Below are 25,680 nucleotides of genomic sequence, written 5' to 3' on the forward strand. Positions count from 1 at the left end.
GGAGTTATTAAATTGTTTTGAATATGGAAACAGAAGAGAAATATTCATCACCATTTCACAATATATGAGCAAATGCATAAACTTACTGCTGCTTTTCAATAATATATGTATTATAGTTTTAACTAATTTATCTTAAATTTATTTTATATATTTGCATTAAGAAATATATGACATTTTTTGGCCCCAAATTCAGTGAGTGTTAGGGTCAGATCTGCCTCACGGTTTAATCTTTACCTGTCCAGCCCCAGCACAGCATCCCAGACGTGTTCATCTGGATGATGAGCAACAACAAGCGGGTGGCCTACGCCCGCGTCCCCTCCAAGGACATCCTGTACTCCATCGTGGACGAGGAGAGCGGGAAGGACTGCGGGAAGGTCAAGGCCGTCTTCCTCAGGGTGCGTTTACCGCCGTTACAATACCGCCATCGCAGTACGGGCATTCATTAGCAGACGCTCTTATCCAGAGCGACTTACGCAACATTTTGCCGCCATTGCGTCGTTCTGCAGCTCCCCGGTAAGAAGGGCTTCGGTCAGGCGGGCTGGACGGTCCAGGCCAAGATGGAGATGTACCTGTGGCTGGGTCTGAACAAGCAGCGCAAGGACTTCCTGAGCGGCCTGCCCAGCGGCTTCCAGGAGGTCAAGGCCGCCAAGGGCCCCGGCCTGCAGTCCGTGCCCCCCATCAGCCTCGTCTACAACAGTGAGTGGAGCCGCCCTCTCAGCTACTACCGGTTTTAGCCGGTTCCTGCTGGTTCCGGCTGGTTCCGACTGTTTCCGGCAGGTTCTGGCTGGTTCCTGCCGGTTTCAGCCAGTTCCAGCCGGTTCTGGCTGGTTTCTCATTCCCGCCAAAACACAAGGAGAATCAGAATTGTGGGAACATCATAGTGCAGGGATACTCAAATCTGGCCCTCGAGGCCAGCAGTGCTGCTGGTTTTCATTCTTCCCTGGGCTGATTTAAATCTAGGACACCAGGTGAGTTAAATCTCTGGCTAATCAGTGACATTAGTCGACCAATTTACTATCTGGTAGAAAAAACAAGATGTAACACTGGCCTCGAGGGCCAGATTTGAGTATTCCTTGTCATGTTTGACATGCTCAATTGCTTGATTGACAGGGGACAAGTTGCCTTACATGGATAGATGATTGATATTCCAACCAAAGCTGATGGCATGCCGATGTACATGTACTTACAAGAGCAGAGTTCTTCCCTCCTGCTCCAGGAGGACCAATTTGTTGAAATCTCTCACTGTCTTGTCAAGCAGGATGTTACACATACTGTGCTCTGGGTGATTGCATTATCATGTACAGATGGTAAAACACATTGTGGATGAATGTTTCCTTTGGTAATTGGAGGTTGAGGCTCGTCTGTGACGCTTATCCCCCCCCCCCCCCCCCGCCTGCAGTGAAGCAGGTGTTCCAGCTGAGGGCGCACATGTACCAGGCCCGCAGCCTGTTCGCCGCGGACAGCAGCGGCCTGTCGGACCCCTTCGCCCGCGTGTTCTTCTCCACCCACAGCCAGGTCACTGAGGTACGGGAAACCGCTCCGGTGGCGGCGGGAATCGCTGTGGCCATGGTTTGAATCACTATGGTTACGTTGGGAATTTTTATGGCCATGGCGGAAATTGCTATGGTTATGGCGGGAATCACTATGGTTACGTGGGAATTACAATGGCCGTGGCGGGAAACGCTATGGCTACTGTAGGAATCTCTATGACTACTGTCGGCTGTGACTTTGGAAACTTGGCAAAAAACTGAGATGATGCCAAAACCTTTATGTAAGATTATAGGTCACGTTGTAATGAGTGACCTTAAATTAAGCGAACAAATACATTTCAGCAAAGTTTCTTGTTTTTCTCTCTTTTTGCTTGATTGTGTCATATGGCTACCTCACCCCATCTCCGGGGTCTGTCCGTCTGTGCCCCCAGGTGCTGAACGAGACCCTGTGCCCGACCTGGGACCAGCTGCTGGTGTTCGATAACGTGGAGCTTTTCGGGGAGGCCTGCGAGCTGCGGGACGACCCCCCCATCATCGTCGTGGAGATCTACGACCAGGACACTGTGGTGAGTGCCCCCGCCCTCTGTTAAACTTTTACGTTCACAACCTGCACCTGACATGGGGGCCCAGAACTTTAAACATGCATGTATGCATCTTCAAATTGTAAATGTTTTATTAGAAAAGAAATTTATTTTTCTTCTCCTACTCCTCCCTTCATTTTCTACATCTTGGTGTTAGTGTTAGTATTATGTTAGAATCTTCATTGATGTTGTTATTCTTATTACCAATGGTAATAACCATGTTATTAATATACTAATAACATTAATCGCACAGAATGCATTTCTCCTTGAATATGCATAGATATGCTCTATTAATATTACTATACATGTGTAATTACATTAATTATGTGTCTTTGATGTATGTATACATACACTACATGGCCAAAAGTATGTGGACACCTAACATCCAACATCCTCATCCAAAATTATGGGCATTAATATGGAGTTGGTCCATCCTTTTCTGTTCTGACAATCTCCACTCTTCTGGGAAGGCTTTGTGCTTGATGTTCTTCCAGTCAAGTTCTTCCACACCGTTCTCGACAAAAACCATTTCTATATGGACCTTGCTGTGTGCCCGGGAGCATTGACATGCTTAAACAGGAAAGGGCTTTCCCCCAAAATATTGAGGAAGCACACAATCGTCTAGAATGTGGTTGTATGCTGTAGCAATTAGATTAGCCTTCACTGGAACTAACGGGCCTAGCCCAAACCATGAAACTCTTTCCCAGACCAAAGGGTGTCCAGATAGTTCTGGTCATAAAGTGCGCACATATATTTGTGTGTATGCATCTCAACTCTCCTGAATTTTCCACGGTTCTGCTGTTGTTGCTTTTCTATGCTTTCCTTTAGCCCCTGTGAACTCATTAGTTTCCCTCGTGTAAAAACTGAAGATTTCACCTAAGAGCGATTCTGGGCGCTTGCTTGAGAACGTTTAATATCCATTTCGCTGAACTTTTTTTTTTCAGTCTCATTAAGTTGTTTTGCTTTCTCAATTTTTCACTTGTGTGTGATTCCACTCAGTTTGTTTGTCTTCTGCTTTTTTTTTTTTACAATGAAAAATGAGTTGAGAGCTAATTGCCCTTAAAGTTTCAAAGGAGAAGTTTTGTCATGTTTTTTTAATCATTCTAAATTGTCGAGAACGTTGTAGCTGTTTTGAAAGTTAGTAACTGTGGCTGTGGAGGCAGTGAAAGCGGTCATTATTTCAATTTGGCTGCACGACTTCTTTTTATTATATAATCTAGTGACAAATCAGAAACCATTACCGTTTGATGTAATCAAATTAAAGACCCAGGAGGCTATAAATCTTCGACTCCAAGTCCTCAGAACTTGCAAGGGTTATGAAACAACCGGTTAAAAGACAACGGTGATGCTATCAGTCTCTTCTTGGGGTGTTCATTTCACCCACAAGAACCACTGACACTGCAAAAACTGTTCAAACTGTGTAATGAAAAAACCTGAACAATTAACTTGATGTGTGTCGCATTTCTCTGACCTGTGCATTTGTTCCTGTTTGAACTCTCCATAAATCTGGACTTTAATGGGCTAAGTAGAGTGTGGATTGTGAAAGCTAGCAGTAGCCGACTCCTGTAGTTCTCCTGGACACTGTGTGTGTTGAGTGTGTAATGTGGCTCTGAGGAATGCAAGAGGCGGAATGTTCCGGAAACAATTCACTCACGTTAACAAACTATGGCTGCCTTTTTTTTCTGAAAGGTATCCCTTTAGTATGGTTCTCAGAACACAAACTCACAGATTGTATGTAAGAAGTAACTGTGCAGGCAGAGTATATGCAACTTTTGTTGTAAGTTCTGCTGCTACATAACAAAAGTGAATGTTTGTAAGTAAATCAATCAGATAAATTGGGTGGAGTTCCCCAGTTGTTAATGGTCCCTGGTAACGATGGAATGCTCTCTTTTTTTTTTTTTTTTTTTTTTTTTTTTTACAAACGTTTGCCTGCAACAATGGCATTCATGTTTAATGAGCTCTGATTGGCTTGTCACGCACCTGCCAATCACCTGATTGGAGTGAGTTTGTGCCACCAGCTCTGAGTTTCAGGTCCTCATTAGTGGCACAAAAAAAGAAGAATATAAAACAATATATATTATTTATTTATTTTTGCCTCACGTTTCACTGTCAGTGTGACCAGTGGAGCTGAGGTTCGAGTTCTCTGTCGTCTGAAATTCGCCAGAAAGCCGCGTCACCCGCCTAGCCCAGGCTTCACGACTTCAAGGCCGCCTGTCGCCGCGGGCGATGCGATCTCACGCCATCGCCTGAGCAACACCGCGCTCTCCTCCTCCGGTGATTGACAGGTTTTCCTCTCAGGCCCCCGGATCCGTGAGCGAGCGGGGGAGGTGCCGCTTCCCGGTTTCCTCTCGTCGGGGAAGCGCGGTGTAATCGCACTAATGCGGCGATGCGTCTGTCAGAGACCCGCACGCGCACACTGCGGTTCGTGATAACACACTCTGACGCTGGCAACCAATTAAGGGGACGATTGCTGCGTGTGGCGGCTTACTTACGACCTTTTTGGAACATTTTTTTCAAAATTCTAACTCGGTTCTATAGAATTTATTTTCAGTTACCAGTAGTGATTGTGACATCAGCATTAGTGTTTTCAGTTTAGAACATTCTTTTACCAGTAGTGATTGTGACATCAGCATTAGAGTGTTCAGTTAAGAACGTTCCATTGCCAGTAGTGATTGTGACATCAGCATTAGAATGTTAATTTAAAATGTTTTAATCACCTATTTTTGTGATCTCACGCCTTGAAGGGTTAAACCCAGTGACTCTGTGGGGAGGCGAGCTCCCTTTCCAATCTCAGGACATCCCTCTTGCATTCTCTCAGTTGCGCCATGTTTTGGTGATTTGATTGGTAGGTTGCCAAGATGCTTGACACCCCATGAACCACTTGCTGATAGAGCAACAGACCTGCTGCAACAGAAATAAAACATTTAAAAAAAACATTTGTGTGAACCATCTCTGAGCTTCTCTTGTCAGCTTCATTTCAATTAAATTTCAGTAGATTTGACTGAATTACAAACTTAAGTTGAGTTTAGTTTTAAAATTAAGCACAGTTGTTTAGAAAGATGTGCAAAACCTGGCACTAAACAAGTTTCAGTACAAGTGCTGTAAATGGTATTATTTATTCTATGGGTAGTGCAATAATGACCGCAAATGAAGCTGCTTTTAAATTGTGAAAGAGTTCGCTAATGTCGTAAAGGCGATTCTATTAATGCTATAATACAAAACTGTGGCATGTAGCAAGCCATTTATTGCTTTTAAATCACTACCAAGCACTGCAGGGTTTTATTTTTGGAAACCAAGAAGCAGACTAGCATAATAATTGTATTGCATGCAATCAATGTAAAACATATTTCTATGAAATATAAAGGCTCTGAAAAATGGTTTCACAAATGTTTATCAATGATCTGAATGAAAAACATCCACGCCTGGCCTTGACATGCTGTAGCTCCTGTGGTACAGTGGTTATCCGTGTCTGTCTGCATCGCTTGTCTGTGACGGACTTGGATGTCCGTGATGTTTTAAAACCGTATAAATCTTAAGATGCTTTATTATTAAAGCATACCATGTCTTTCCTTTGTTCCTTCCATGTTCTGCTGTTTTATTGCTTTATGGAATTAATGAAATATGCTCATTTCTCCATCATTCAACAAAAATCATGTATTAATGTAGACCATGTACATTCCTTTGGTATTAATTAGGCTGTGTTAGTGTCAGTCAGTGTTTTACTGTTTTAATCTGTATTTTAAAACAATTTAATGCATATTACAAAATGAGTGGGCGGCACAAATATCTCAGAATGGATAACACACACACCTCTAACTGAAATTTCACCGACTTCAGGTGCTAATGGGCACTCTTTTTAAAATTCCAATGTTCTTTTAATTTAATGAATGCCACCCCCACATTTATAACTGCAAAAGAACATAGTTCTGTGTGCCAAGAAGGCACAATACACAACCTCAACAGTCTATCGGCAGATCAACACAGTGATCCACACCAAAGGCTTTCCTTCCGTCTTCTTCTTTCTGTGTGTGTGGTTTTTTTTTTTGGGTTTTTTTTTTTTTACATTTTGGTCTGAAATCTGTGACTCTCCTTGACTTTCTTCTCATTTCCCTCGGTCTAACCAAGACTTCATGCAATTTTTTTTCGTAGGGCAAGGCGGAGTATATCGGCAGAACCTTCGCCAAGCCCGTCACCAAGATGGCGGACGAGCACTACGGCCCCCCCCGCTTCCCGCCGCAGCTGGAGTACTACCAGATCTACCGCGGGAACTGCACGGCCGGCGACCTGCTGGCCGCCTTCGAACTGCTGCAGGTGAGCCAGAGACCATCATGGGACGTTTAGCGCTGCTCACAAACACGTGTTGCACGCATACGCACACACTTACGCACGCGTGGATGCATTCTTTTTACACTCGCATATTCTGTTATATATATTTACACACATACACACACACACACACACACACACACACACACACATGCACACACTTTTTCACACACACACACACACACACACACACAAAAGCCACACAGTGAAGGCAGTCTCTCAGGTACTGGGCCACTTCCTGATTTATGTAAATTGAAACTGAATATTTCTTTTGTTGTTTTTTCCCCCCTGCATTTTAAATGAGCCGTTTTATCATTCTGATTTCTCTTCTGAGAGAGTTAAAGAAACAAACTGCACAGAGCTGAAGAGGGTACTTTAAAAACAGCTGAGCCATCCTGTACAGACTTTACCGTGTGTTCTCTGATTCAGTAACCACATCTTCACACTCCCATCTGGGTCGGTGTGCGGTTGGGACGGGTGGCAAGAGGGGGGTCTTCTAAATGTCCGCTCTACTTCGAGCTCTCTTGAGTGTCTTCCATGATTCCTATCTCTCTCTATCTCTGTCCTCTCTCACTCTTTTCTTCTGTCCCCCTCTCTCTGTCTCCCTCACCCTCTTTCCATCTCTCTTTTTCTCTCACTCTTTCTCTGTGTCTCTTTGTCTCTCTCTCTGTCTCCCTCTCCCTCTTTCTGTCTCTCTCTCTGTATCTCTGTCTCTGTCCTCTCTCGCTCTTTTCTCCTGGCTCTCTCCCCCTCTCCTGTCCCATCCCCTCTTCCCTCACCCCCGCTGGTCAGATTCCTTACAGCGAGGAGGAGATTCGCAGGGCCTTGCTGGCAGTCAATGACTTTGCCGTGCCGCAGATAAAGGTGTGCCCTTTTCCACACTTCCCCTCTTCTTTTATTTCCCCCTCTTTCTTTCTCTCTCCCTCTCTCACACGCGTTCATTTTGTCGCCGTCTCCCTCCCGTTCTCTAATCCGCACGTCTGACTTTCCTTTTGGCGGATATATTCGGACCGCCGTTAACAGTAAGTAAGAGTGAGGCTTCATGACCCCCGAAATGGGTGGAGCCATCCTCACAAGTTTTTGGTGCTACTGCAGTCTTTTGGTTGGTTTACAAAAAGTCTTGCCAGCAAGATTGACAGCATACATTGCTGTAGCTCCACCCATTTATGGATTCCTGAATCCACTCCCTCCTCAACCCTCACTGCTATTTGAAAGCTGTCGCTCACTGACTCGTCACCAATTCCCAGCCCAACCGAGCATGTCTGCATCCAGTTTGCACTGGAGTTACTTTTGTGTACTTTTATTATGCAAACAAAAGACAATTTATTAATAGCAAAAACTCTTTTGTGTTGAAATTTTGGTTGCGTGGTGAAGTTTCTGAAACCTTCAACTCACAAAAACGTAATCCTAACCCTAACCCAAAGACATAAATGTAACTCCGTAAGTTTGGGGAATGTGGGAGTTTGGGGACAAGGTGACTGAGAAACGCTGCTTCCAGGTGGGCCTGGCCGGAAAGGCGGACCTGCCCCCCATCGACGGCCCGACTGATTCGGACCGAGGGCCCATCCTACCCGTCCCGCTCGGAATTCGACCCGTCCTGAGCCGGTACCGGATCGAGGTAGGACCCCTCTCTCAGACATATCTCGTAATGTTGAGTACTTCCTGGACCCCCGTCCTTCGATGAACTGTGTGCACCCCTCAAACCTGGTGCCTCTCCTCCCTGTCCTGGGCCGTCTGACGGGTCTCACCTGTGCTCCAGGTGCTGTTCTGGGGCCTGCGGGACCTGAAGCGGGTTAACCTGGCCCAGGTGGACCGGCCGCGGGTGGACATCGAGTGCGCCGGCAAGGGGGTGCAGTCCGCGCTCATTCAGAACTACAAGAAGAACCCCAATTTCAGCACTTTGGTCAAGTGGTTCGAGGTGGTGAGTGTGCTCAGTGTAACGGACGGGCTTCAATTTACTGGACACAATGCTAAAGAACCAGCTCTCTCAAAGCTGGCTGCGTTGCCAGGCAACAGTTTTTTTAACGGCACTTTTATAACACGTTCACCGTAACCATACTTTGTGACTTCACCGGTTGTGTCGGCAGTCAACTTTCCCAGCATCCCTCAGTCTAACAGGCTTCTCACCTTCTTGGTGATCCAATGAATTTGTCCCTCCCCAGCATTATACCTTGTGCTACCACAGGGGGCGAAATTGCAGGTGAAATTCGGCCATCTCTTTGTATGACCATCCCAGAATTAGAGACTTCCTGGGTATGTTACATTGTGTTAATTGTCGATGTGGCGCCCCCTACAGGACCTACCGGAGAATGAGCTTCTGCATCCTCCCCTCAACATTCGTGTGGTGGACTGCCGGGCGTTTGGGCGCTACACGCTGGTGGGGTCCCACGCCGTCACCACCCTCCGAAAGTTCATCTACACCCCACCTGACAAGAGCACCAACAACTGGGCCTCTACAGGTAAATCTCACCTTAACGTCCCCCCTCAGGCAGATACCTCTCTCACCTGAGAATCTGTCCTCACTCAGTTAGATCTATCACCTGAAAATCTATGCTCACACGGGTAAATCTATCACCTGAAAATCTGTCCTCTGACAGGTAAATCTGTCACCTGAATATCTGTCCTCAAGCAGGTAAATCTGTCACCTGAAAATCTGTCCTCAAGCAGGTAAATCTGTCACCTGAATATCCGTCCTCAGACAGGTAAATCGATCCCCTGAGAATCTGTCCTCGGGCATCTATAACTTGTGAAACTCCCTTAATATGCTCGCTGGTTTTCAATGAATATCTGTCTGAAGTGAAGAGATGTCAGGCTGATACCGGGGATCCATAAACCGTGTTCCAGAGGGTCCTTATCTCGCTGGATTAAGCTCCTGGCCTCTCACCAAATCCCTCTGGCCTGTTTTAATCACCAAACCGAATCGACCGGAGATAGAGAGATAAAGCAGTGAAGCTGAGAAGTTTAATCGGGTCGTTTAAAAGCTCAAAAAGAGTGTAAAAGCCTGCTTACTGCACAGGTTCTGTTTTTCTGGGGGGTACAATTGGCCGAGCTGTGTTTTTGGGAGGGTGTCCTCAATTTTTGGGGTTAGAAGAATTAGGCTGGAGGATCATCTGGAGGAAATGTAGTTTTGGGGCATCAAGCTCCCAAGTTTTACATTTCATAACTACACTAGTCCTACAGACTACACAGCAGCACAAGCAAGGAAGCCTGCGTCAATCAAGCCAATCAAACTGGTGACCTCAGTGCGGCTAAAGTTTAAAGAGTATGGGTTTGAAAAATGATGCCGTATGTCAGTGCTCATTATTCCTGGTCCTGGTGGTCCGCAGGGTCTGTTGGTTTTTGTTCTTGCCTTAATATCAGCAACCAGTTCAGACCCAAGAAAACCAGGTGAGGTGAGTTAACTGTGTAATCGACTGCTTTAATTGATCAATTAAGTGCGGATTAACAACGAAAAACCAGCAGACCCTGCGGCCCTCCAGGACCAGGAATGAAGATCGCTGTTAGTCTGCATTTAGTCTCGACTCTAGCGCTGACTTCGTCTTCCTCTGAAAGTTTACCTGAAGTTTCTGAATTTCCTACTGCCTCCTTCAGTCTTTCACTCTGTCTGTCCTCTCTCTGTCTTCTCCTACCCCCTTCCCCTCCTTTCCCCATGCTGGACTGTCCTCTCCCAACGTCTGTCCCGTCCCGTCCTGTCCGTCCGTCTGTCCGTCCCGTATCCGTGCTCCCGACCTCCAGCCAGACTGCTGAACAGCTGCATGGTGCTCGCCAATGGGACGTCCCACTCTCGCACCCTCTCTGCCCCCACAGGGGACATAGTGGTCAACATGGAGCCGGACGCCCCCATCAAGAAGATGGAGACCGTGGTCAAGATGGACGCTGTAAGCCTGTGGATTGTGCCAATTTCTGTCAAAACCTGCAACTTGTTATGATTTATGATGTGTGTGTGTGTGGGATATTTACAAAATGTGTGCTGCTGCTTGAGAGCTAGCTGGCAGCATCTGATGACGTCATCACTGGATGTTGTCAGTGGGTGATGTCACTGGATGATGTCACTGTCATTTCCTGAGTCTTGTGAGCTCATTTTGAGCGACGTGAGAATAAAACAGGTGGTTTACTTCCTAGAATTGTGTTGTCTTACCTAGTTTCCTTTGTTGTGTAAATGTGTTGTTCTTGTTGTTTTTGTTTTATTTCATTTGGTGTTTTATTTTTATTTTTGTTCTGTGTGATCCCTCCTTCCTAGACTTCTGATGCTGTTGTTAAAATCGATGTGGTAAGTCCCAGCATCAAACCAGCAAGTGCAAGTTATTTTTAAATATACGCCACATTCTGTTTATTCACATCGTTGATAAAAGATCAAAAACAAAAATCAGCAGCTTAGGCCCCGTGAGAAGGTTACGAAAATGCCACACGCGCGTTTTTAAATTACCGAACTGAAATCCGAAATCTCCTCCTCGTCGCAGAATGAAGAAGAGAAAGAAAAGAAGAAGAAGAAGAAAAAGAAGGGCGAGGAGGTGGAGGAGGAGGAGCAGGACGAGAGCACGCTGGACTGGTGGTCCAAATACTTCGCCTCCATCGAGACCCTGATGGAGGTGAGGGATGTCGATCGTCCTCACAGACGTGTTCCGTATCCTCCAGGGGGTCCACATTGCAGTTTTTTATTCCTAGTGTATCGCTCTGGTCTCCTAGCCCTGAATACCATTTTGTATCTTGCCTTTTTCTTATTTTATCTTTGTTTTATGATCTCTGTGGAACACTTCCTGCTTTTTTTTTTTTTGCTTTACCCTATGAAAAAGTGCTATAACAAATTGTTTTATTGTTTTGTTTATTATTACCTGTAACCTAAATCAAACCAGCAGTATTTATACTTCAGACGTGTATATCTAAATAACGTTGCTTCTTGGCTGCGTTCATTCCTTATCAAAGAGGCGTTAATGGTCCTGAACATGCGCATCTGTTTTTTTTCCCAAGATGCTCCGGGCACAGGAAGCAGCTCAGGTGGAAGCCGAGGAGAAGGAGGATCTAGAGATCGCGGCAGAGAGCACAGGTAACCCCACTACCCCCCCCCCCCCCCCCCCCAGCAACCCCACCCCATCAAGCGATGTCTTTGTCTTTGGCTAATGTGTATCTGTGAGTGTGCCCCACCTCACTGTACGAAGCTGCTACTGAGCACGTGCACATCCACCACCTCCTCTTTCAGTCCCTCTCACTTATGAGTACATGAAGACATGAAGACATGAATTCACTCACAAACTTCCATACCGCGGTCCTATCTGTTCCGTATTGGCATGAAAGTCAGCCGTTCCACCCAAAACAAAACAATTTCTTTCTACATTTTTATAGACTATCGAAACCATACTATTTAAATTAATTTCGACCTGGTTAATGAGTTTCTGCTGTGTTTGCCATGGAGAAAGGAGAAAAGCATATAAAAAGCTTTATAAAACAGTAATCCTCTAACCTCATCATAATGATAAACATTTTTTGTAAATATTAAAATCGTATTAAGCCTGTGTGAGCTTATCTTTCGCATGATGTATCCATGCTTGTCCTGCTCCTTCGTTGGAATCCGTCGGTCGTCTGGGAGACCGGTCGTCCGGGGCGACCGCATGACTGACATGTTCTCTGAAGGCCTCTGCTGGTTCCGCTGATGGCCCGGGGGGTTGAGATCTTCAACCGGCAACTTTCATGTGGAATTCATGTCTGGAGTGGGTTTTGTGTCCCCCACCTTCCGACCCCCTCCCCTCACCCCTACCCCTCCCTACCTCCCCCACACGACCCCCCCCTCCTCCCGCCCCCCGACTCAGAGATGAAAGCTGATGACTCTCCAATGAAAGGCTCTAAGGGGAAGGAGAAGGCCCGGGACAAGGCCCGGGGCTGGAAGGACAGGAAGAAGGGTCAGGCTGCCGACGCCGCGGAGAAGAAGCAGAACAAGCCCCGAGTGGACGAGCTGCTGGTGCGTCTGTGCTTTCACACACCTTTAACCGTCTCTCTCTCTCTTTGTCTTTCTCACCCTCTCTCACTCTCCCTTTCTTTCCCCACCCTCTTTCAAATTCAAATTAATTCCTTCTCTCTCTCTCTCTCTCTCTCTCTCTCTCCCTCTCTGTCTCCATCTCTCTCCTCTCTCTCTTCTTCTCTTTCCCTGTCTCTCTCTCCTCCTCTCTCCCTTTCTCTCTCTCTCTCCTTCGTCCTCTCTCTCTCTCCCCCCCCTCTTTCAAATTCAGATTCATTCTTTCTCTCTCCCCATTTGTCTTTCTCTCTCTCTCTAACCCCACCCTCTTTCTCTCTCTCTCTCTCTTTCTCTCCTCCCACCCTATTTTTCTCTCCCTCTGTCTCTCACTCTGTCTTTCTTCTTGCAGTCTTTTTTTTCTAATTGTTTCTCCCCCTGTTTCCTCCCCCCTCGTTGGTGCGCAGGTGTACAACAAAGAGCTGGAGCAGGAGTATGGGAACTTCGAGGACTGGCTGCACACCTTCAGCCTGTTCCGCGGGAAGGCCGGGGACGACGACGACCAGAGCGTGGCGGACGACGACCGGATCGTCGGCCGGTACAAGGTGCGCGGGGCGGGGCGGGGTGGGGGCGGGCGGAGAGGGCGGGGCAGGCCAGGGCGGGGCAGGGCGGGGTGGGGCGTGCGGCGGCCAAGTTTCACAATCGGGGGTCCCGAATTCCTGGCCGGGTGTCCATCTTGCTGGACACCCGATGTGTATTACCACGTCAGGTTTTAGGACTGTGCGCACTACCACGTTATTAGATAATTAGATATTAGATATTAAATAATGCTGTTGAATTAACAACATGGATATTTTCCCAGTCCTTCGTGAACTGAAGTACAGTAATAAATCAGCGTGTATGTGGAGCAGATTATCTAGGATTCATTATTGACGGTGAGGGTATTACCATTGGCACAAGTGCACAGGTAGCTCACAGCTTTGATAGTATCACATGATTATAGAACGCACAAACTGCCTGTTTATTATCCTTGGGGACAGGGGTTCCTAATAAGCTCTGTCTAGAAGCCCTAGATGTAGTGTGTCTGTTGCTGCTTTTTTAAGCTGAAACAATGTTAACCGAATTGTCCCTGATAGACAAAACGAATAAATAGAACATTTTGTTGTACACAAGAGACCTTTTGGTTTGGTTGTGGAAAGATTCTTCTTTTCTTTTTTTTTTCAAAATGACAGCAAGACAGTTGTGCAGTTCTGCAGGCCAAAATGTTTCTTGGACATATTCTGGGACACGTCCCAAGTTTAAAAAAAACAAAAAAAAAAAACATATTCCCATGTACATTCTGACCAGATATTATAAGATACTTCAGCCGAGCCCATCCATCATTGTATTTGCCAATATCCAGAGGTATATTGTTTGTTGATGACATTGTGTAACGGGTTGGAGACGGGGGGGGGGGGGGGGGGGGGGGGTCGGGGAGGTTGGTGGGCTGTGAAGTTTTGTAATATGACTGAGCCCCCATGATCATTCACTGCAGAAGGTGATGTCACTCCACTGCAGTCAGAGCTAGCTTGCTATGTTCACCTAAGCTGGGAACCACCATCTGTAGCGCAACAGAGCTCTCTCCCCCAGTGCAAACAGTGAGGGTGGAGGTTTTGATCCCCAAGCAATAAGCACTGTACTATCGTATTAAGAAAGCTGGGATTGGAACTAAGAGGTTGCAGGTTTGATTCCCAGATGGGGCATTGCCATTAGGAAAACTTGAGACAGTTCCTGTGGCTGCCTTATTTCAGTAAATATCCAGCATGTCTGCTGTATTGTACATGATTGTGTTTGTAAATTTTTTCCACCCAGCTCTTACACAGATTTTTTAATTACTTTCTGTCTTATTCGCTTCGACTTGCTTGTTTTGATTTATTTCGTCATCTCAGTATTTGATATGGCAGTGATCTTCATTCCTGGTCTTGGTGGGCCTGCTGGTTTTTGTTGTTGCTCAGCACTTAATTGATCAATTGGGAGTCAGCGCTGACTGTACCCCCGTGTTGGGGGCCTCCCGTCCTGCAGGGGTCGCTGTGCATGTACAAGCTCCCCCTTTCGGAGGAGATCTCCCGGGAGGCGGGGTTCGACCCCAACATGGGCATGTTCCAGGGCATTCCGCACAACGACCCTATCAACGTCCTGGTCCGCGTGTATGTCGTCAGGGTACGTACCGCTCACACACACAGAGACACACACACACGCACACACAAACACACACACACACACACACACACGCACACACACACACACACTCATACGTCTGTATCTCTTGACTAGGCGACGGATCTGCACCCAGCTGACATCAACGGGAAGGCTGATCCTTACATCTGCATCAAACTGGGCAAGTCCGAGATCAAGGACAAGGAAAACTACATCTCCAAGCAGCTCAATCCTGTCTTTGGGAAGTGAGTTTCTCAAGACGCCTCTGGTCCGTCTTCTGTCCGGTTTACCACACCTCCTGGATTTTAGCTGATTATCTGTGATACTGTTATTTCAGCTCACTGCAAAAAGCAAAAAATAAGTCAATTTTTAACAACCATTTTAGTCTTATACAGGTATTTAGACTTAAAATCTTATTTCTATTACTCTTATATTGCAAATGAGGTGAGACAGTCTGACTCATTTCAAGATTTGCCAATGGGGTAAGAAATGTTCACTTGTCACATGCAAAGTAACTTAAAATAAGTCACTCTTTTCTATTTGAGAGAAAGAAATAAGACTTTAAGCCTAGTTACAACCCTAAAACACTCGTTAAGGCAGTCTTCTTTTGCAGTGCAGCAGTCAGTGTGGGGATATTGGCTGTTACGCAGAGAAAAGTTCCGGACAGGTTCAGTGGCTCCACTAACACTTCTGTTGTGGTAACCATGGGAATGCTGACACATTGTCATCACCACAAAAATTAAATAACTTTGCGTTAACTGTATTATCCTGCAGTGTGCTGCTGTACTACACTAATAATTACTAAATAATAATTAATTTTTTTAATGTAGGGAATGCAGAGGAAAATTACATTAGAGAGAACTGCTGTTCTGTTTCTCTTGTTATGCTTGCTGTGTGACGAAAACTAATTAAAACTGCCGGGTTGGTATGAAGGGGGGAAAAAATAATATGTACTCACGGAAAGAGACGGCGAGTAATTGCAGTATCAAAGTGACAACGTGCACACGCACGAATTGACTATTAACTCGCTACTGTTGGAGGAGCGTGAAAATTGATGTCACGTGCGGTGATTTCGGGTGAAGCTAGGTGGCGCTGTAACGCTCACAGCCAGAGGGAAATTCACAGCAACGCCAAGCTCTCGTCCCCTGCCGTTCAGAGATAATGAACTTTCAGAGATAACTTCCCAGGGACTGCCCTGCCCTCTACAGCTCCTAGTGGTCGCTGAAACGCACGTCAGGGTGTTTGAGGAGGTGTGAAGTATCTTTTCTCAGTTAAGATAGGAGGGGAAAAAATGTGTGAAGTGTCTTTTTTTTTTTTTCGTGCAGATCTCAGGCCCAATTAACGCTTTTATCATTTATCCTTATGCTGTACATTCTGATACTCTGAAGAGAAGTGCCCATAATATATTTGCGGGAGGAAAAAAAATTCTTACAGCGTTCTTCCCCGATTAACACCTTTGTTCTTTTCCTTTGAAGAAGGCCAAACATGTCATATTTGTCACTGAGTTTAAAAAAAAAGACTAACATTTTTTCCATACGAAGGCCCTGGCCACGATGGTAACCTGGAGAATAGAGCCAGCCTGCGCTCAGAAAGCAGAATCCTGTTTTTCTGTAAGCTCAGGCTTTCTGCGCTACGGATCATTTACCAGGCAGTGTGATACTCTTTTCTACAGCCCCTGTAATGGAGTTTCTATTGAGGATCGCCGCCCACACAGAGGATTCTAATGTGGAAACAACTGGGGTGTTCATTTGCCCTGATTACTCCCAAAGTGCTAATATAAAATGCGGTTTTATCTGAGTGAATCTCACATTTAGAATGGTATAAATGTTTCTTTGTTTATACAAGACCTCTTAGAAAATGCGAAATTTTAAACCGAGCAATGAAACCCTTGATGTTAAAGAGTTTGAAGCGGAGACTTTTATAGAATCTTTGATACCCATTTGTGGATCTGAGAATGATTTCCGTGATGGGGGGGGGGGGGGGGGGTGACAGATCTGTCTGTCAGTCGCTCAGCATAAGGGCATCTGCTCAGGAAATAAATAATTTAATACATTTTCTCTTTAATCCTCTCTTTCACCTCCTCCTCCTCCTCCTCTTCCTCTCTGCGTTTCAGGTCCTTCGACATCGAGGCCACCTTCCCGATGGAGTCCATGCTCACCGTGTCCGTGTACGACTGGGATCTGGTGGGCACCGATGACCTCATCGGCGAGACCAAGATCGACCTGGAGAACCGCTACTACAGCAAGCACCGGGCCACCTGCGGGATCTCCTCCCACTACGCTGTGTGAGAGCCAATCGCCCGCCTGCCCTCCTAACGAGAGCCAATCGCCTGCCTGCCCTCCTAATGAGAGCCAATCACCTGCTGGCCCTCCTAACGAGAGCCAATCGCCCGCCTGCCCTCCTAACGAGAGCCAATCACCCGCCTACCCTCCTAATGAGAGCCAATCGCCCACCTGCCCTCCTAACGAGAGCCAATCGCCTGCCTGCCCTCCTAATGAGAGCCAATCGCCCGCTGGCGACCGCACACGCTCAGTGCCGGCTTCGGTCTCGATAAGAAATCGCGTCAATAGCGCTGACGTCGTGTAAACAGCATGGAAATGGGCCGAAAAACCTGCTCTCTCCCTTCTTTATTACCTTTGTTCTTTATCCGTCTGTTTAGTTTCTGCTCCCTCCATTTTAATGCAATATTGATAAGTGCTAGGTGCCTTTTTTTGTCAAGTGCTTGTGCACTTAGTGTCTCTTCTCATTCGCTTGTGCAGCGGCTGAGTTCCGTTCAGCTTTGCACTATATTCTGTAATGTTTGTTTAGTTTCTTGTTAGTGATTCTCTGTGCGCGGTGTTCTGTTACCTTTGGAGTTACCCTCGTTGTTAGCTTATGGTCGTGTTTGCAAATGACCTCGTAAGTCACTTTGGACAAAAGGCCAAATATGTGCATTTGAAAATAATACATTTAGGCATCTAGCAGGACTGATATGTACAGAAATTTTAAAAGTGTAGAGACAGAGTTAATGGTGCCGTTGCAGATAGCTTGGAATTTACGTATGTCTGCTTGGCTAAAACAGGCTAATGGAACACGAGTCGTATCTGTTGCTGTGCGCCTTTCTCCCGTAGCCATGGTTACAACCAGTGGCGGGACCCCATGAAGCCGACGCAGATCCTGGCCAGGCTGTGCAAGGAGGGCAAGCTGGACGGGCCCCACTACGGCCCCGGGGGCCGCGTCAAGGTGGCCAACCGCGTCTTCCTGGGGCCCACCGAGATCGAGGACGAGAACGGTGCGTTTGGGACGAGGGCCGGGCCTACGCTTCCGCGTCCTCCCCCTCTTCCTCTCTCTTCCTCTCTCTCTGTCTCTCTCCTGCGGCAGCCAAAATGACTCACAGTAGTTTTTTTTTTTAATTTAATCTCCGCATGTGATGTCTATTGGGAAGATTGGAATCAGTCTTTTTAAAATGGTTTTTAATGGTGTGGCAGTTTGAATGGGTTAAAGACCCATTGCATCTTTCTTACTTTAGTTATTTATACTGTACTCACACAAACACACACACACATACAGATTCACACACACACGCACACACACAGATACACACATGCACACAGATTCACACGCACACACACACACACAAGTTACAGATAAAAGGATGATACAGTAGCTGTACAGTGTTCTACGCGCAAACATTCTCAACACGCGGCTGAGGTCTCTGTCGCCGCGGCAACGCACCGCCTGTCCCCACAGGCCTGAAGAAGCAGACGGACGAGCACCTGGCCCTGACGGTGCTGAGGCACTGGGAGGAGGTCCCCCGCGTGGGCTGCAGGCTCATCACCGAGCACGTGGAGACCCGGCCCCTCCTCAACCCGGACAAGCCCGGCATCGAGCAGGTAGCGCGCTGGCGCCCTCTGCTGGTCACCCTGGGAAAATAAATTATAATGTCCTAATAAAGATTACAGAAACGTCCTGCTGGTTGTCACATTGTTCACAGAAAGAGCTACATTTTACTTCTTTTTTTACTTTTTAAAATGACTTTTTCTTTTCTAATTATCTCTCTCTGTCTCCCTCTCCCTCTCTTTCTCTCTCTCTCTCACCCTCTCCCTCCCTCTCGGGTGGGCTCTGCAGGGCAGGATTGAGATGTGGGTGGACATGTTTCCTATGGACATGCCTGCCCCTGGCCCAGCCACCGACATCTCCCCCCGAAAACCAAAGAGGTCGGTCCGGCACCCCCCACACCCCTGCAGTACTAAACACCCAAAAATACCCCTCAGTGGGGCAAATGGGGCAGTCCATCCTCACAGAAAGAGAATACACTGCAATGCACTCATCTAAAATATACTTACTAAAGAAGCTCTTATCCAGAGCAACTTACAAAAGTGCTTTCAGCTTCGGTATGACAGGATAGCCTCACATATACATATTGAATATATATAATTATTGCTTCTTTCAGATATTGAAATATTTTTTAAAAAAATACATTGTGATATTTACAATATATTTATATTTATCAAGGCCACGTATTTACAATATATGGCGGTATATTTCATGTTTGTAAGAGCCATGATGGTAGTGATAGTTTCATACATTCAACAGAAATGCCTGCAAAATGTGACTTAAATGGCAGAAGTGAAATATTTATGTGTTGAAAGAAATGAAATGCTTCAGGGTTTTTTAATAACATTTTTATTGTAGCTGATATAAAGGTAACTGTTGATAAATTGTCCCTGACATTCATTAACAATGTAATTTTATCTGTGCAGTACAGAATTTAATTTAGTCTCTAATTCAATTTTTGTCTAAGTGGGAAAGTGTGCAGTTCGTGTTCTTTCACATTTTAAGTGTTCTTCTAAGTCTGATCATGTTTCAAGTCTGCTTTAGTTTTCTCTTCATCAAATTTCCCATGGTTCTCACTGGTGAGTCTTCCAAGAGAAAAAACATCCCTTTGTTTATTAACTAGAGTGTAATGTTCTTTGGGAAAGCAAAGCGTGTTCATTTTAGGCATGATTGGATTATTGGATTACTTATTATTTCTCAATCCAGCAGCAGAATTAAGTGCACAATGTTTTATTCTGCGTGTGAGAAAGACAGTTGGCCCCAATGTGAGTAGCGTCATATGTGCGTCTGGAAAACAGAAAACACGGGTTCTTAAAAGAGGCCCTTTTGCAAGGAAGAGGAAAGATCCTACATAAGAGTCATAGAATTCATTCGTAAACAGTAGCCATTACCATGATATGGAGGTGCTATGTCGCACTTACGAAGGGATGTTCTTGAAGAGCCAACTGAAGACCATTTGTAGTAGCGAGTTTTAATTTTCCCGCCTTTTTTCTTTTCTTGGTTTTTTTCTTGGTCCTTTTGGTCAGAGTTGTCCGTGGTTGACCATATGTCCCCCCCCCCCCCTCCCCCCTCCCCTCCCCCTTCTCGCTGCCAGATATGAGCTCAGGGTGATAATTTGGAATACAGACGAAGTAATTCTGGAGGACGATGATTACTTCACTGGGGAAAAGTCCAGTGACATTTTTGTGCGGGGGTAGGTAACGGGCGCGCGTGTGTGTGTGTGTGTGTGTGCGTACGCTCTCGCCCGCGCTACTCCTCGGGCAGGAGGCACACGCGCGCACGCACGCGCCCACGCGTGTGCGTGTGGTTTTTCTGTGTTAATCTTTTTTTTTTGTTTTTTTTTTTTTTTTTTTTTTTTCTGTTTGTGTGTGTGCGGTTTTGTGTGTGTGTGTGTGTGTGTTCTTCGTCCCTGTTCTTCCTCCCTTTTTTGCTGTCGGTGTGCCCTTGTCTAGTTATGAGCTCCGTGTTATAATTTGGAACACTGATGAAGTAGTTCTTGAAGATGATGCTTTCATGACAGGAGAGAAGATGTCTGACATCTATGTCAGGGGGTAATGATGACTCCATTTGCACGGCCCGTTTACATCCTTCCCCCACCCCACCACACCCACACACACACACACACACACACACACACACACACACACACACACACACACACACACACGCACACACACACCCCTAACCCCCACTCACCTAACAGCCTCCACAACCAGGGATAATAAAGTAGGTATAAGACAAAAGTGATGCCACCTTATCCTGCTGGGACCTTGGGATTAAGTATCCACCAATCACAGTCAGTGTTGTTAACAACATACTTTGTGATTGGTGGAGCTCCTCACTGGGTTCTGTTTAAAAGGTGGTACCCACAGAGTGTTTGTGTGGTGATGACACCAACATCCAAACCTTATTTTATTATTCCTGTACACCCCATTTCTCCATTTACCCCCGCCCCCCTTACTCTGCCCACCCCCCTCCCCCAACCTCCTTTGGTCTTCCTAACACCTTGCACAGGAAATGCATTCAAGGCCATACCACTTAAACTCAAGCAGTACCACTTAGCCATTTCTATACCAACGTATATAAATTAGATCTGTTGAAATATTAATCTAGGGGCATTAGTCATGAGTAATGCTTCGCTTTTCCTCCTGTAGGTGACATTTCTTCACTCTTGAGTACATAGTTTTCTGTGCTTCGTGTTGTTTCACAAGCACTGTGTAGCTTAGCGCTAACTAGAAACACTTTGTGTGTTACAGGGCTGCCGAACATGTTTTCTAGAGTGGAGTCGATGTTCACAGTTGCATGTTTCCTAGGTGATGGAACGCTGCTCAACCAATCAGGGAGGACACCCGTTACATTCAGTTCTGAACAGTAAATGTGACATCCTAATGTAATGCATTTTCTTTGATTAGGAATGCTTTTGAACCTGCTCGATGGAATAGACTCTCTCTGTTTGCACAGACTTCAGCATAAAGCCTGTTGTGGCACTGTGGCTGTTGGTAACTTTAGTTTAACTGGTTAATTTGTTTACTTGGATGTTGGTATAATTGGTTAATTGGTTTTATTGGATTTTGGTTTAATTGGTATGGCCTTATTGTCATGTAGTCATTCCATTGTCTAATGGGGGGTGGGGAAGGGTTAAAAAACAATTTGGAATTTGGGATGTCATAAATCCTGCATGAAAGCATTAATGAATGCCTGCATGCAACATTTGGACAAACTTGGCTAAAAAAAACCCCATAAAGTCTAAGTTGGAAGAAAGGTTTGCACATCATTGTTATAACACACATGAAATTTAATCATAGACCCAGCCTGACACTTTAAATTTCACTTAATTGTAATCCTGATGGTTGAGTTATGAGTTATGCTCCAGAAGCAACCAAAACAAACACATTTACTGTACCAAACATTATGGAGGACATTTTGGCTCCTTGTCGGCCAGATTCCACATTAAGGATGCAATAAAGTTGAAAAACATAGTACATGAAGTCATGGTTTTAACCGTTGCCTACCTCGGAAATCTCAGAAAGTGGTGTCATCTCCAGATCACATTAATCAAGTTATTTATTTCACAGTCTTGAGACTGTTGTTATAATGAGAGGTTCTCAAGAAAATATTTCCTCCCAAATTTTATTTTACTGTGTGTCCTCCACAAACCAAAAAAAAGAAGCAAACGTTCTCATTTTTCATGTTGCACCTTCAAAGGCTTGCGACTTCATCCCAATTAGCCAATTCACAGATACCTGACATAAAAAATGTTAACAATGTAATTTTCACATCACTAACATCTTTACATTTCATTATCGATAGCCTTTCTGGTAATACTGTTAAAACGAGATGTAAAGCTGTGAAATTGTTGTTTCACAACGACGTTGTTAAGCCGTTGTTGCTTGGTGATGAAATCTCTGGAGCACTTTCATGGATTGGCCTGGCATTGACCTAACCATCAGCACACCATACCGGCATCTGCCATCGCGTTACCACCCTCATCTGCCTCACTTTGCGCCAAAATTGCATTTCAGCTCTTGTCAATGACAATAACAATAGCCTGGATTCATAGGCTCAATATCTGCCATTGGTTCGACTCATACAAATGCAAATGTTAGTTTGACAATTTAAAAATGAGGCAAAACTAAAACTAAAAAAAGAAAACCCAAACAATTGTATCTATCCGTATTCATTTGTTTGAAAAGATATTGCCCAAGGCGATTCTATGTGGATAGAATGATGGCTTATACATTTTTCTCTCTCCGAGACCAAGGATCAGGAATAATAAGATTTGTAATAATGGATTATATTTCGTTTACCTGGTATCTGGACTTGCCAAAAGATTAGCAGCCTTTCTGTGAGTGCTGAAAATGCAATTTCCCATTCACATCCATCAAGGAGAGTCTTGCTCATCCAAGTCAATGAAAGAAGCTTTAGCATTTCAGACCGGTTTGCACTGATTGAGCATTTTTCTTCCTGTAGCAGCTTGGAATGCTGCCGCTACTGAATCATGCCATTTAGTTAATAACTTGCATTTGCGCTGATAAATTAATGTTGCATTTATATATATACATTTTTTTTTTCTCATTCTCTTTTTCTTTGTGGAAATTGTGTTGTTATGTTTGGTCCAGCATTTGATATTGGCATTTTTTATTTTTTTTTTCTTTGTGGAAATTTTTTTTCAATTTATACGCATGATATTTTACATGTGACTCTCTGCCACCCAATCAGCTGTAAATAATGAGATCTTTGCTTTGAAATTGTATTAAGATATATTCCAGTATATACTTTTCATCTTAATTTATTGGGACAGCTCCCTTTTTCATTTACTAAAACTGTGTGACAGAGCATACTAGAATGAGGTGAGGAGGCAAATCTTTGTGCAGTATGGGAGTTGTAGTCTTTTCGCTTCCCTTCCCGTAATACAATAATCTGTTAACCTATCATTTTGCCTATTGACCTCCACCCAGCTAACTTGATCTCTTTATAAATGTCCCGGGCTGACAGTATTTTATCCCTATTTAGAAATTTATTTGGGGATATTCAGATTTTACTTCATAGAACAGTACATTTTAATTTTAAATCCTGATTTGGTGATTGACGGTCACATAAAATATGCATTTTGATTTTGAAATATGACTTCATCAACTGAATTTAATTATGCACAAACACATTTTAAAATGATCAAAGGAACTGAATCAGTGAGCAAGTGATGCATGAAATCTGAACACTGTCCATAATTCTAAATTATGAATCAGAGAAAGTAACATTTTCAGTACAATCACAAGGTTATTGGTTTTGAAATCACTGGTTTACTGAGGAAGTATTAAACCAACAGGCAAGTATCACTTGTTTGAATTCAATGCCCAAACACATGAAAACATCATGAAGATTTACTTAAATGGCTCCTAAAATGCTGGTGATATATACTGGTGATTTAGGGCCTCACAGCAACTATCAGTTATCAATATTCTTATTATAATATTGTTCTAATGAAGAACAAGAACCAAGAACAATTTCAAGCTACATGAACACACGAGACATGTTTCAACTAATCAGCTTAAGCCATTTCATCCTCAGCCAATCGCAACAAACATTAGAAAGCTGTGTTCTAACGGCTCTCTTTTGTAAGCCAATGAGAGCCCGTTCCTTGAAGGGGAGGATTCTGATTGGCTATCTTGTCTTGATGGTGTGTCCCCCCCCTCCCTCACCCCAGTTGGCTGAAGGGTCAGCAGGAGGACAAGCAGGACACGGACGTCCACTACCATTCGCTCACTGGGGAGGGGAACTTCAACTGGCGTTTCGTCTACCCCTTCGACTACCTGCTGGCCGAGGAGAAGATCGTCATCTCCAAGAAGGAGTCCATGTTCTCCTGGGACGAGACCGAGTACAAGATCCCCGCTCGCCTCACCCTGCAAGTGTGGGACGCCGACCACTTCTCGGCCGACGACTTCCTGGGTACGTGATTTCCCCCCCCCCCCCCCCCCCCCGGCAACGACAACGACAACCAAACCAAATGTGTAGTCGTATTTTCTTGAGACCCAGCAGAAAAAAAAGTATGAATTTTATTTTTGACATAATACTAAAAATATTAATGAAGTGTCTTTGTTGACAAAAACATGTTGCAGCTTAAATATTTAATATATATGTATTTTTGTTTTATTATAAAACAGATATCTTTTATTTATTATAATATATTCTTTTAATTATTTATTCAGATAAATACCAGAGACTCATGTGCCCTACAGGGGAAAAAAATGAATCACTGGGTCTTTGGAAGACTTTCATTTGGAAGGATTAAATTATGAAATATCTGAAATTAGTCATGGGTTTTTCATCTTAAAACTGTTTGACAGTAATCTGCAGGATTTAGGCTGGTGTTGAGAGCATTTCGTGAAGTTTTTCAAACAAAGTGTTTGACCCAGGTCTAATGTGTGTTGAAAGTGTAGTGTTTTTAGGATTCTGACGGGGTTGCGGGGGTTCTTTTTTCTTTACTTTTCGTTTTTCGCGCAGGCGCTATCGAGCTGGACCTGAATCGGTTCCCTCGGGGGGCGAAGACGGCGAAGCAGTGCTCCATCGCCATGGTGGCGAGCGAGCTGGAGCTCCCCACCGTCTCCATCTTCAAGCAGAAGCGCGTCAAGGGCTGGTGGCCGTTTGTGGCGCGGGACGAGAACGACGAGCTCGAGCTCACGGTGAGTCACGTGACCTGCGCTGCATCCGCATGATGGTGAGTCACGTGACCTGCACTGCATCCGCATGATGGTGAGTCACGTGACCTACACTGCATCCGGATGGGAGTCACGTGAAATACGGTACATCCAGATGATGGTGAGTCACGTGACCTACACTGCATCCGGATGGTGGTGAGTCACGTGACCTACGCTGCATCCGCATGGTGGTGAGTCACGTGACCTACACTGCATCCCGCATGATGGTGAGTCACGTGACCTACGCTGCATCCGCATGATGGGGAGTCACGTGACCTACACTGCATCCGGATGATGGTGAGTCACGTGACCTACACTGCATCCGCATGATGGTGAGTCACATGACCTACACTGCATCCGGATGGGAGTCACGTGAAATACGGTCCGTCCAGATGATGGATTCAGACGGAGAGGAAATCCTGTTCTCATGGCAACCATGGTGAAATAAATGCATGCAAATGTTTTTAAAAATATTTATGATTAAAAATCTGTTCCAGTGGAAAAATAGCAAAATACAAAAGACTATAGGCTTATGTCGAAAAGCTGAAAAAATTCCAAAAGTTTTAAACATTAACTTTTTATATTCAGATGGATAGGAAATCATGTTCTCATGGCAACCATGGTGAAATAAA

General features: G+C 45.0%; 1 protein-coding gene across 16 annotated transcripts in view; it reads left to right on the plus strand.

Moving 5' to 3' along the window:
- Positions 1-25,680, plus strand: part of otofa (otoferlin a) — a 102,127-nt gene that overhangs the window by 71,260 nt on the left and 5,187 nt on the right. For 3 of the 16 annotated variants that reach the window (XM_035423924.1, XM_035423910.1, XM_035423909.1), the window contains exons 22-45: positions 243-395; positions 507-696; positions 1,400-1,524; positions 1,922-2,056; positions 6,221-6,382; positions 7,190-7,261; positions 7,896-8,015; positions 8,157-8,318; positions 8,694-8,856; positions 10,133-10,275; positions 10,638-10,667; positions 10,858-10,986; positions 11,366-11,441; positions 12,202-12,350; positions 12,809-12,946; positions 14,403-14,540; positions 14,655-14,782; positions 16,651-16,821; positions 17,648-17,808; positions 18,267-18,409; positions 18,645-18,733; positions 19,948-20,046; positions 24,058-24,299; positions 24,855-25,033. In XM_035423924.1, coding sequence (XP_035279815.1) covers positions 243-395; positions 507-696; positions 1,400-1,524; positions 1,922-2,056; positions 6,221-6,382; positions 7,190-7,261; positions 7,896-8,015; positions 8,157-8,318; positions 8,694-8,856; positions 10,133-10,275; positions 10,638-10,667; positions 10,858-10,986; positions 11,366-11,441; positions 12,202-12,350; positions 12,809-12,946; positions 14,403-14,540; positions 14,655-14,782; positions 16,651-16,821; positions 17,648-17,808; positions 18,267-18,409; positions 18,645-18,733; positions 19,948-20,046; positions 24,058-24,299; positions 24,855-25,033 — 3,297 coding nt within the window. Of the gene's footprint in view, positions 1-242; positions 396-506; positions 697-1,399; positions 1,525-1,921; positions 2,057-6,220; positions 6,383-7,189; positions 7,262-7,895; positions 8,016-8,156; positions 8,319-8,693; positions 8,857-10,132; positions 10,276-10,637; positions 10,668-10,857; positions 10,987-11,365; positions 11,442-12,201; positions 12,351-12,808; positions 12,947-14,402; positions 14,541-14,654; positions 14,783-16,650; positions 16,822-17,647; positions 17,809-18,266; positions 18,410-18,644; positions 18,734-19,947; positions 20,047-20,305; positions 20,405-24,057; positions 24,300-24,854; positions 25,034-25,680 lie in introns of all 16 variants that reach the window. The other 13 variants (XM_035423912.1, XM_035423911.1, XM_035423923.1 and 10 more) reach the window with 9 other exon arrangements.

The sequence above is a fragment of the Anguilla anguilla genome, chromosome 6, assembly GCF_013347855.1.
Source record: "Anguilla anguilla isolate fAngAng1 chromosome 6, fAngAng1.pri, whole genome shotgun sequence".
Classification (NCBI taxonomy): Eukaryota; Metazoa; Chordata; class Actinopteri; order Anguilliformes; family Anguillidae; genus Anguilla; species Anguilla anguilla.